The sequence below is a fragment of the Podarcis bocagei genome (genome assembly GCF_964188305.1).
Source record: "Podarcis bocagei genome assembly, chromosome: 11".
NCBI classification, from domain to species: Eukaryota; Metazoa; Chordata; class Lepidosauria; order Squamata; family Lacertidae; genus Podarcis; species Podarcis bocagei.
The window spans coordinates 3,586,325-3,599,075 of record NC_138136.1 but is presented as its reverse complement, the minus strand read 5'-3'; the positions used below and the strand labels follow the sequence as shown (position 1 = coordinate 3,599,075).

Below are 12,751 nucleotides of genomic sequence, written 5' to 3'. Positions count from 1 at the left end.
AATGACAGTGCAAGAAAGATTTGAAAAGTTGGATGTGGAGCTATAAGCTCCAGGAGTCATGGACACCTTTTGTTTTGAAACTAGGTATTGAATGTCTTCACATTCATGGGTCAGGCTTGCCAAAACAGGACCCCAAACTCTTAGAATGGTGAAACTGAGAATAGTTCCAAGAATGAAGCGGTGTCTAATCTGAGCTTCCATGACACTAGTTTAAAGGAATTATTTGTTGAGCAACTCCAGGTTATTGCTCCAAATTGTTTCTAGACTGACAAAAATGGGACAATCTTGCCTCAGGCTGACTAAGAAACATCAGCTAGACTTGCTGGCCAAGGGCTGCATTGGCTGGCTGGGCTTCCCCCTCTGTGGGTGGGCAGGGGGCACGGCACAGCCCTGTGAACCCTCAGTGTCCCACCCCACCCAGTAGCGGCAGAGAGGCTTGGGCAGGCACAGTGGGTTTTCTTTACCCTCTGTGCCCAGCCCCTGGTCTTGCCTGGGGCATGTGTGTATGCACCCCCGCCCCCGGTGCCAGTGAAGGATGCAATGCCATTGGTGTTTTGGAGATCTACTTGTGTGACTGACTAGCCTGACATAAGGACATAGAAGCAACCAGTGTTTAGTTTTGCAAAGAAAATATATTCATGTTTAAATATCCTTGGAAGTCATGTCTTCTGCCATTATGTGTGCAGGATGCCATGGGTTATTCAGCTGCAAAGGAAGAGCTCTCTGCACATTCTCAAGGCCGTCTCTGTATGATACTATCCCTGATTCAAAACAATAGTGGCTTTGCTCCATGTTCTTAGGTATTCTACCATTCCACCTATACTCTCTGCTCCACCCACCCTTTTCTCTGTAAGAATGCTTTCCTGGTAGTAATTTTCCATATAAGGGTTGAAGTGATAGCCCAAAGCATCAGTTAAGAAAAGCATTTGGGTAATTACACTTAAGTAAATCCATGGAGAGAAGTAATCATGTCAATCCCCTCTGCTTGTAAAAATTCAGTCGGTGATGCTAGTTTCTTTAATGCATGGTGTCTCTGAAAGTTTACAATCAGTCTGGGACTTGTCCCACTATATTTTATCCGGGAAAAAGTTCTAGTTGCAAAAGGACTCTCTAGGTTGTGCCCAAATCTTTGGTCAGAGAATTCAAAAGCTTGCATATCTCTATATTAGCAAAAGATATTTTATAAAAGATTTGAACCTTAAATACCTTGTACCTCTTTGTCCTGTTTTGCTTGTTTGCAAAATTCTCTGACTCTGGAGAAAGTGCTTATATGCGGAGAAGGCAAGGGAGAATTTGCTTTTCCCCTTTGCTGTTTTAACATATAGAAATGAAATGCACTGACTATGGGCAGCATTTTTTTGTACATCCTCTTATATGAGATCTAGAGGGTTAATTACGTTCTCAAGAATAATGGTGGGTAAGTAATACTGCTATTTAATGAGCATTGATCCCAGGTGCCAAATTGAAGAAATATATTAAGTGGGGATGCAAATAAATGCAATGTATTGCTCTGTGTTTTTTATTGTGGTTATTGTAATTCTGGATGTTGCACAGAATCGCTATTACTGTATTCTGGCAACTATCTGAAATCTTCAGTCGCCAGCACTTTACTTACCTAAGAAATGTCTGTCCAGTTCGTGTGTAGCTAAATCAAACAGATGAGACACTTTGTTTATCCTGGGAGAGCATTTTTAAATACAGTGCAATTCATCTGTAGTCTTCCCTTTTCTAAATAAGTATAGAATGAATTTAGTGGTTATGCTTTCTTAGACTTGAGAGTAAGAAGGGTAACTGTACAGCGCAACATGTGCTGATGTTTTGTACTACAAGTTCAGGCCCATATCTCTCACAACAGATGGTTCTACTAGAGAGGGGTTTCATTGTTGTTTTGTGTAGGAGACATTTTCTTCATCTCCTTTCCAGACTACATGGTCCAGACCACACAAATACATACTGGCTGATAGCAGGTCCTGTTGATTTATGTGAATAAATTGAGTCATATGCTGCAACAGAAGAAAACAAAATACATTTCAGAGTAAATAATGCTAGCAGTACCAGGCAGTGTGTGGCATATTCTCAAAATCAAGGGACATGGGTGGCCTTGTGCACTAAGCCTCTTGGGCTTGCCAGTCAGAAAGTTGATGGTTCCAATCCATGAGAGGGGGTGAGCTCCTGTTGCTCTGTCCCAGCTCCTGCCAACCTAGCAGTTTGAAAGCTTACCAGTGCAAGTAGATAAATAGGTACTGCTGCCATGGGAAGGTAAATGGTGTTTCCATATGCTCTGGCACTCATTACAGTGTTCCATTGTGCCAGAAGCAGTTTAGTCCTGCTGGCCACATGACCTGGAAGGCTGTCTGTGGACAAACACCGGCTCCCTTGGCCTGAAAGCGAGATGAGCACCATAACCCCATAGTCACCTTTGACTGAACTTAACCATCCTAGGGGTCCTTTACCTTTCCTTTACCTTATTCTCAAGATCAGCCTTAGGTCTTATTAGTTAAGTTAGTTCCTATTTTTATTGAGGAAACAACAAGAAATATGTAATCACAAACTAATGTGTGCATGTAACGTACATTTTCCATGTAATATGCATAATCTGAGGGTGGTTTTCATAAAAATCATAGCCCTGAGTAACTGCTAGATTGTCACACTACTGAATTTTCTAAATTTTGTCGGAGAACTGCTGTTTCTCAATGAAGCAGAGCAGAGACCCTGAGTTTCACTCAGCATGGGGGGGGGGCGGGCTGTTGTGCATATGTGATGTTGCACAACCGTCACAGACCTCCTAAGTGCTGGTTTGGTGTATCTTGGTGCTCTGTGGCCCAGGGCAGCCTTCAGCCAGGCTGTGCCAGGCCGTGTGGCATTTCCCCACCCTGCGGGGCAAAACAACCTCCAGCCAGGTCACGCGGCATCTCCCAAGGAGGCAGAGGACAGCAGGCTAAAGTAGGAGGGAGGGGGAGAGGGCAGGCAAGGAAGGGCTCAGCCTCCTTTGTTCCCTCCATTGCTTAGCCCCATCCCAACAGACACTGGGGGGCTGAAGATGCCTCATCCCTGTAGAGTTGGCATCTATGAAACAGAAAGAAGGTACATTGCAGACCCACTCACCTTGGCTGGATTGGTCCAGGATTCAAATGGTTAGATGCAGCAGCAGAGCAAGGGGCCAGCAAGGGCAGGACGTTCCGCAGGGCCTCCCAGGAGTCTGCCTGCTTCCTCCCACTCAGCCGCCCTACAGCTGGGGGGAGGCGGCAGACGGACCGTTTGGGCAGCGCAGAGCCTGCGGGCTCCCAAGCCGCCACATCACTCCCAGGAGAGACACATGGCTTGGGCACGCTGCAGGCCCTGCGGTGAGTGCTGCCCAGCATTTTGTCACCCCCCTCAGTGGTGACACCCGGGGTGACCTGCCCCCACCGCCCCACTTCCTCTGACCCTGCATAGGGACCAGGTGACCCTGACAGGTAATCATTATAACTTACTACAGAACAAATTTTGAGAAACCAAAGGATGAAGTGAGCAAGTTGATTGAGATGGAGAACAATGACACCAGGAGTTATCAGGAAAGCAGTGGCCGAGGCTGGATACGCAGGTCAAAGATTACTACGTCCAAGGTTTCGTTATGAAACTGTTGACTTTTACAAATGTGTAATTTATTATTGTGGGACGCGGGTGGCGCTGTGGGCTAAAGCCTCAGCGCCTAGGGCTTGCCGATCGAAAGGTCGGCGGTTCGAATCCCCGCGGCGGGGTGCGCTCCCGCTGCTCGGTCCCAGCGCCTGCCAACCTAGCAGTTCGAAAGCACCCCTGGGTGCAAGTAGATAAATAGGTACCGCTTACCAGCGGGAAGGTAAACGGCGTTCCGTGTGCTGCGCTGGCTTGCCAGATGCAGCTTTGTCACGCTGGCCACGTAACCCGGAAGTGTCTCCGGACAGCGCTGGCCCCCGGCCTATAGATGTGAGATGGGCGCACAAACCCCAGAGTCTGTCAAGACTGGCCCGTAACAGGCAGGGGTACCTTTACCTTTACCTTTAATTTATTATTATTTTACAGTATGGATTATAGACACAGAGAGACCATCTGTATAGATAATAATTTTGCCATGTTGTTCCTAAATACCTGTGGTCTTCTGTCAAAGTCATTTCTAGCTGTAAATCACTGTGGGAAAGCTGTAAGGAGCAGAATTGTATTTACGGCAGCAATAAAATAAGACCTGGTGCAATTTGGCAAAAAATGGAACCCAACCTTCTGGATGCCTAAAAAACTGAAATGTTTACAGGACTCTTAAGAATATCGTGGATCCGTTCAAAATTATAGTTTGTACAGGGCTTTTTTTCAGCTGGAACTCGCTGGATCTCAGTTCCGGCACCTCTCAGGTTGGCACTGTTGCCATTGTAAGAGAACAAGGGAGGTGTTCAGGGTGAGCTCCAGCACCTCTTTTTCTAGAAAAATAGCACAGAATTTGTACCTTGCGGCCCATTCCACTGTCTTGTTTGGTGTTCAGAAGCAGCAGGAGTTTTTGAAGTAAACCTGTAAGCAGGGCCAGTTTGGGGGAGGGGTGCAGGGGGGCATTTGGCCTGGGGCAAAACCTCAAAGTGGGCCTCAGATTTAGTCCTTTCTTAATTTTTGGGGTATTTGATTCTTCTCTCAACTTGTTTCTACCTGCAGCAGACCAAAATGTGACACCCACTCTCAGCCTAGAGCTGCAAACTTAAGCAAATGAGCTGCAAACTTAAGCAAAACTTAAGCAAATGAGAGGTATGATTTGGTAAAAGACATTGGTTCTCTCTTTTGTTCGCAGATATTTCGTCATATTTAATTGCATCTCACTTCTTTGGTGTGTGGCACTATTTTGTTTTGTGTTCCTTCATTTTAATTTTTTTATTCTGCCTACAGCTGGAAGTGGCCTAGGTCTCTCTGGACCACCGAAACCGGGTGTCCCGCATCATTGTTCTTGCTGGCCAGGGCTGGGAGCAGCACACAGGCACTCAAAGGCTTGGCCAGTATTCTCTGTAAAACGGACTGCAAACACACACACACACACACACAAACACACACAAACACACACAAACACACACACACACACACACACACACACACGAAGCATGCCCCAGAACCTTTTGCAATTTGCAGTGTTTCTGAAATGCAAAAAATTCGAAAAGCGCCATAGACAGTAGAGTCTGCAGCAAAATAAGCACTCCAGTATAAGTGTGAGATGAGATAACATTCTTTTTATTGCTAAAAGAGATATAGCATAAAATAAATATCTAAATATAACAGTTATATACTTTTCATCCCCATTTATAGTTAACCCTATGTTGTAAGCATCCCAGGGTGGGATATAGAAGCACTCAGATAAAAATAAAAAACCAAACAGAATACCGTATTTTTCACCCTATAGGACGCACTTTCCCCCCTCCAAAAATGAAGGGGAAATGTGTGTGCGTCCTATGGGGCGAATGCAGGCTTTCGCTGAAGCCTGGAGAGTGAGAGGGGTCGGTGCGCACCGACCCATCTCGCTCTCCAGGCTTCAGGAAGCTATCCGCAAACCTTGGGAGCCTGGCGGGAGTTTCCACTGGGCTCCCAAGGCTTGTGGACAGCAGCCTGCAGCCTGAAACCCGGGGAGCGCAGCGGAGCACACCCCGGGCTTCGGGCAGCTCTTCGCAAGCCTGTTCTGGGGGCTGGGGTCGGGGGAAGCTCGGGCTTCCCCCGCCCCAGCCCCGCGCCTAGGGGGGGAAATATATTTTTTTCTTTATTCCCCCCCCCCAAAAAAAAAAACTAGGTGCACCCTATGGGCTAGTGCGCCCTATAGGGTGAAAAATACGGGTATGCATAAGAAAAGATAAAACCAACAAATTTGGTAATAAATATACACAACGTCCCATGCTACCATTTAAAAAAAAGCCAGTCACAGGACTGGAACCATTCCTTAGCCATATTCCTAATGAGCCTGGAATGGTTTTCATTTTAATATGACTTTGATATCTCTGCCAATAGTGGGTTTTTCTTCTTCACACTCAAGTGTCACAGAAGAGTAGTGCTGCCTGCATTTCATCCTGAGCTCTGGGTTTTCAGTATCTGTAACACTTTCTTCTTTACAAATTTTTGCTTGGAAGTGTTTATTTCACTCATTTTCCAAAAATATTTTTCACCCAGAACCAGTGTTCCACTTAAAAGCTGTGAAGCTGCAGCAATAAACCCAAATTATTTTGAAATTCCAGTACGTTGTTCTGTTGGAATGGGAGGCACTCCCAAAACCTCAGGAAGCGGAATTCCTTCATTTGTTATTATAGAATGAAGATTCCACGAAAATGGAAATAAGTACACATGTACCCGCTGCCAACTCCATCATTGCTCCAATTGAAAAGAACGTAGCAATGAAATAGTCGTGTTTTCCTGGCTCAAAGATGTTATATAGTGCAAAGGGCATACAAAGAACGGTCACCACATTGGCAACTGAGGCCAATGGCATCAAGTCCTGGGCCGTGATGATTTCAGCTGGTAGGGACGCCTCATCATTTAATGGTATGCATATAATGTTAGTTTTCTTCATTTTAATTCTTCGCACGGAACAGGCGCCCCAGATCCCAATGCCCACAATGCCCTGTTGGTTGCTGCCCATGATGTTCTCTACCGGCCACACTCTCCATTCAAGGTTGGCAGATGTGGAGCAGATGCTCATAAGGCAGCCCATAACAGCCAGGACAAAGGCACCTAGTTGCACGCAGGACACCCTGCACAACAGCTGGACTGGGAAGGAGCCACAATGCACCTAGGGTGGAACTTCTGCTGGCGATAGAAGGCATGCTGGAGAAAAACACAGACAAAAGATAACCGTTAGATACTTAGGTGCAGTATCATGTGGACATCTCCTAAAGTTTGAGCAAATAGTGATGTGCAGCTAAAACAATGCCATCATTCTAGGGCAAATTCTGCATTTCCCATCTTGAGACGTAGGAATGGAAAAGTCTGCTGAACCTGCAATCGTAAGTGCCAGGAATCAGATTTTCCCAGGGGTGAAGAAATTGCACAACCGCACAACCCCTTTTGTTCTATGGACCCCCTCCATGCAGATAATTGGGCTCTTGTCTTATCCACTCCTCTGCATTTCTGTGCTCCCCTCCCTTCCCTCTCCATTGGTAAAATGTCAGGCATGATCCCACCAAAGTTATGCATTTTACCCCTGAAAGAAAGTTTGGTGCAACAGACCAATACAGCTCCTGTTCAGGAAAGAATCCTTTCTGACTTTAGTCCTCATTCTCTCTCTCTCTCTCTCTCTCTCTCTCTCTCTCTCTCTCTCTCTCTCTCTCTCTCTCTCTCTCACACACACACACACACACACACACACACACACACACTGTGAAAAGCCTACCAAGTAGCTCTCAGACAGGGCAAAAGGAAAATTTAAAAAGTCAATTTGTTCCTATCTGAGAAAACACTGCTATGTTGGTGGGGAACTGAGGAGTGCTGCATATATGCACCTATGTGAAATCAGTTCCTCAACCAGTCTTTTTCCCAGGGCAAGGGCTTTTTTCAGGTCTTTCTCTTCCAGTGTCTGACCTAAGAGAAGACCTGAGAAGAACGAAGCTGGTCTGAGCTGGTCACTGGAGCAACTGCTCCTTGGAGTTCTGAGGCAGTTTAGAATGCAGCTTGCTTTGAACGCTTGGAACAACACAAATCATAACTCCAGGGTACTGGTCATTTGGAACATTTGGCAACTGCTTGGATGCATTCGAATACCAGTGTGATTCTGCAACTTTTAAAAGATACTTTTTTTGTTAGATGTAAGCTTATGCAAAAATTGGATGCAAAATGTGGAAATAAACACCCGGCTGCCAGTTCCAAAGGAATGAGCAAGCAAGATTTGAAATAAACAAATACACAAATAAACAAATATTTAGTTGTTTCCATTGGGTTTGAACACCACTTTGAATTACAGCAACTTTATTCAGTAGCACTGGTGGATCTGACTAGTCCAGTTTACCTTTTCTATAAATGAAAAGCTTTATAAAAACTCTATGGGGACAGGCCAGTATTATCTCCATATTACAGTCTGGCAGACGTGTGGGGACATCCCGTACTGTGAAATAATTTCTTGCTTAAGTTAGGGCCACTTTGTAAATTCATGATGACGGGGATCTTTGAATCAGAGGTTTCCCAGCTCATTGGTTGCTTTCCTGGTCACCCAAATATCAACTCTCTTGACTCTTTTGAGATTCGCTGATCTTCATGTGCTATGGACTCATAATATTTGTTTGTAGATTTATCAGTCTTCTACAGAGGCTTTTTCTGAACATACTTGTGGGCATTCCTTCCCTTATAAAATGTGGGACTGAAAATATCCAGCAATCCCAATCTTGTTCCAAACGTGGCTGGTGTTAGGTGGTGCTTATTTCCCAACTAAAGTTGTGTGTGCTTTGCTGTGGTTGCCTTGGAAGAAAAGCCCCCTCATTCTGCAATAAGGACAGAATAAAGAACTGCTTGGTTGGAGATGACTGAGCCCAGTGCCACCAGCAGAGGCGGAGCAAGCCGATAGGGTGCCTGGGGTGGCACGTGTGCCCTGTGCCCAAGGACCGGGCCAGCTACCCGCTGGGGTGGGGCCAGCCAGGGCAGGATGCTATGCAGTGCCTCCGAGGAGTCTGTCTGCCTCCTCCTACTCAGCCGCCCTACAGCTGGGGGGGAGGCAGCGGGTGGACCGTTTGGGGCAGTGCGGAGCCAGTGGGCGCCCAAGCCACCGTGTCACTCCCAGGAGAGACATGTGGCTTGGGTGCGCTGCAGGCCCTGCAGGGAGTGCTGCCCAGCATATTGTCACCCCCTCAATGGTGACACCCGAGGCGACCTGCCCCCCTTCCTCCGCCCTGGTTAAATGGTGGGAAAGCCTGCCAATAAAAGCAGCCAGCCTGGGAGATGTGAGCCAGCCATGACGGGCGGCAACCTGTAACTGGGCAAGCAGCCACTATATATCTATATCAGGGCGGGGAACCTGTGACCCCCCAGATGTTGCTGGACTCCAATTCCCATCTCCCCATCCAGCATAGCTAATCCTAGGGATGCCAGAATTTGCAATCTAGCAGCATCTGGGGAGTCAAGCCTCTCATTTTGAAGCATTTTAATTTAAACAAACTGCTGCCATACCACTGCTTTGCTTTGCAGTATTTTGGGAAATAGATAAATACACGGGCTAAAAATTCATTTGTACTGTTGTTTCTTCCAGATCTAGAGGGATGGTATTTGGACCAGCAAACCTTGGAGAAGAAGCAATCAAAAACTTCATTTCAAAGCACTGCTGCAACTCTTGTTGTAGGAAACTCAGACTTCCTGGTAAGCAATAGAAAAGCTCTGCATTCTGCTAGCTCCAGGCGCCATGAAGCCGTGGGTGGTGGAGCCAAAGCATGGTGAAATTGCAATAAACACAGCACAACCACTTTGGATTTAAACAGGCCATGACTTCATTGATTAGAAATGTCAACAAGTTATGGTGCAGTGTGAATCCTGGATCAACCAACCCACTCTGGGCGGCTTCCAACTGAATATTAAAAACAGTACAGCATCAGACATTTAAAATTTCCCTAAGGAGGGCTGCCTTCAGTTGTCTTTTAAAAGTAAAATAGTTGTTTATTGCCTTGACATCTGCTGGGAGGGCGTTCCACAGGGCAGGTGCCACTACCGAGAAGGCCCTCTGTCTGGTTCCCTGTAACCTTACTTCTCGCAATGAGGGAACCGCCAGTAGGCCCTCGGCGCTGGATCTCAGTGTCCGGGCTGAACGATGGGGGTTGCTGTGATTGCACTTCCATATGCTCACTATGGCCTGCTTGACATGTCACATTAAAACATAGTTTATTTTAAAGTTGTCTCTTAAGGCAGTGTGCACCAAGCTTGAGCATGCTGCTCAAAAGCTCCCAACTCCCTCTGCTCCTTCCTAGCACTTTGTCCTGCAGGGAGGGAACAAACTAGAGGCTGACTTCACATTATGTGTGAACCAGCAGGCAGTTGTTTTGGCCAAACAAACCACAGTCAGAAAGTCAAGGTTTGTTCCCAGCTTCCAATCGTGGTTTGCTTGGGAGAAACTGGGTTTTTTTCTAAAAGAGGAAGGCATGGAGATGCAGTAATTGCTTTTCAAGATGGGGCAACTAACCCAAGAACTCAACTCACTTTTTATCTTTGTGATCACTGAGCATAATCCATAAACATCTGTTGATTTTTATACAGGATGGCATTTTTTAATGATGCAAATAAATGTCAAATACTTCATGAACAGATACCACAGGGTGTCTTATAAATCTATGTTCCAAAGGATTTTACAAATTATTTTTTTCTTAAGATGGTCCATCAGCCATTACCCCATTACTTTGCTACCCACAACTTGGTCAGCCCAACTCTCCACTCGTCTCTATTGCCCTTCTGAATCCTCTACCTCTTATTCTGTTTCTTGGGCGCATCGGAGTTCACAATAAAGCCCATTCCTGATGAGGGGTCAGTTTGAGCCCCGGCACACAGCAGAAGGCACAGAAGGTTTAAAAGCAGAAAAGTTGTTATGTTTGCTGAGTGATTCACTTCCCTTTCACTTCTTTGAAACCAGGACTTGTGTAGTGGGACTTGGGAAAGACAATAATATAAACGTGGTTTCTTTCCTGTTCTCTACCATGTAATGGATCGATTTAACACTTTGTATATGCTAAGGAATTATGATCAGAGTTTTCACTGTTTTCTCCCCAGATCTGAAAAGGAACGACTACACACCTGGGAGGTTCAATCCAGCTTTTGAAGCCGAAACGGAAGCAATGGCAGCAGCAGGAGATGAGGCTCTTAACAATAGCGATGATGAGCCTTTGGAATATTGCACTCGATTGTGATGTAAGGGCTTGGCAGGCAGGGCCTTGCCTTTTGAGCACCTGAATGATGCCCATTATTGAATTTGCCTCGAGGGACAAACAATAGGTGCTCAGATATGCCCATTGTCCATACATTTATACGCCAAGGAAATGAAAGCCATTTACATGCATGCCAGTGTGTGAACAAATATCCTATTGAAAATGGAACCTCTTTAGATACTGACTTCAGGGCACTTCTGTTTATAGATTGTGCCAAAATTATCCATTAAAGTCAATGGAATTGTTGAGATTTATTCAATTTATTTATGTTTTAGAAATGTTGCTGATAATAACAGTTTGGAGGAGAATGATGAGAAAATGAGTGGAAGAGATTTGAAAAATGGAAATTTCCCTGGAAGGAACTGCTTGATTTTCTCTCCCCTCCCCTCCCCAACTGAGAACTTTTATTTCTGGTGGAAACACTGCAAATCCCAAAAGCCATGCAGGTTCCCCCAGCTGTCTAACTTCTACTGCACACACAGAGAGATTGTGTGAGCACTACCGTGTGCCTGAGTACTGTAAAGTAGTAGCTACAAAACTATGGCTATCTTTGAGGGAAGATATCTTAGTATCTTACATTTCCCACCAGAAATTCCCATGGTCAGGAATTTCTCATCTACTTTCTATGCCTATGAATCCCCTGTGAGGATGACCTCTTCTGCAAATGGTTTGATCTCCTTCCTCTGAATATTTCTCAAGCAAGGCTGTCCTTACCAGGTGCTTTCGTCCTCCAACCTATTATAAGGACACACACACTTTCTCTTTGGGATGGAGCTTCACTTGAATGGGACAGAATGAAGAAGGGAGCTGAAAATGAAAAGCTGAGCTGGAAAGGATGGAGTACCCACACCTCTCTCTCTCTCTCTCTCTCTCTCTCTCGCAGTACCAGCACCTATTTTTCTAGAAAAAAAGCACTGGTCACTGTCAAGTGTGGAAGCAATAATATTGTGTTGCAGAATACAAGCCAATTCCTCTATATTCTTCACAATACAAATTGCACTTCACTTTAAAGGAAGGATGAGGATGACCACAAACCTGATAGCAATACGGCAAGTAAATCTTATAGAAGAGAGTTGCTGTATTAGAGATTTATTATCTGAGGTTTCCACATCACAGCTGCTTTGTATAGAATGCTTCCACACCTCACAATTTAAGATGTACAGTGGTACCTCGGGTTACAGACACTTCAGGTTACATATGCTTCAGGTTACAGACTCCGCTAACCCAGAAATATTACCTCAGGTTAAGAACTTTGCTTCAGGATGAGAACAGAAATCATGCAGCAGCGGCAGCAGGAGGCCCCATTAGCTAAAGTGGTGCTTCAGGTTAAGAACAGTTTCAGGTTAAGAACGGACCTCCAGAACGAATTAAGTACTTAACCCGAGATACCACTGTATCAGTACTCTGAAACAGAGTGTAATCACCCACAACCCACACACTGAGGCAAAGACAATCAGATATGCAGCTGAATCTTGCTTCAGTACTGATGAGGAGACAACACCCTATACATTACCGGTGGGCAGTAGGCTAACTTAGATGGCCCAGGGCTGGTGGCCCCCAGTTTCTGGCTCCTGAGACAAACCTCTGCCTGCCCCTGCTGGGCCAGCCAATGCAATTTTTCCTTGGGTAGAATAGTAGTAGAGAAGGTTTTCTGCCAAAATTCTCACTGTGTTGCAACCAGTGCTACCTTGAGCCCCAGGAAAGGCTATTTGCACCCCAAAATATATTTTTGCGCTAACATCAAGTTTTAAAAATTGTAGAAAAAATGAAAAGCACAAAACTTGAAAACGCTAAATTTATTTTAAATGGCAACAATTTTTGATTGTTGTTTTGGCAGAGGTGGATTTAGGGCAGTGCAATCAGTTCCAACTCAGTGGGTGCCAAGTCTAGGG

At 45.4% G+C, this 12,751-nt stretch overlaps 1 protein-coding gene across 5 annotated transcripts in view; it reads left to right on the top strand.

Annotated features, from left to right (window-relative positions):
* The window catches only part of TRPM6 (transient receptor potential cation channel subfamily M member 6), an 86,316-nt gene extending 75,211 nt beyond the window's left edge, over positions 1-11,105 (top strand). For all 5 annotated transcript variants that reach the window (XM_081213515.1, XM_081213514.1, XM_081213512.1 and 2 more), the window contains 2 exons: positions 9,203-9,309; positions 10,705-11,105. In XM_081213515.1, the coding sequence (XP_081069641.1) occupies positions 9,203-9,309; positions 10,705-10,841 (244 nt within the window). In that variant the 3' untranslated portion in view covers positions 10,842-11,105. The remainder of the gene's footprint in view (positions 1-9,202; positions 9,310-10,704) is intronic.
* Positions 11,106-12,751: the final 1,646 nt, after the last annotated feature.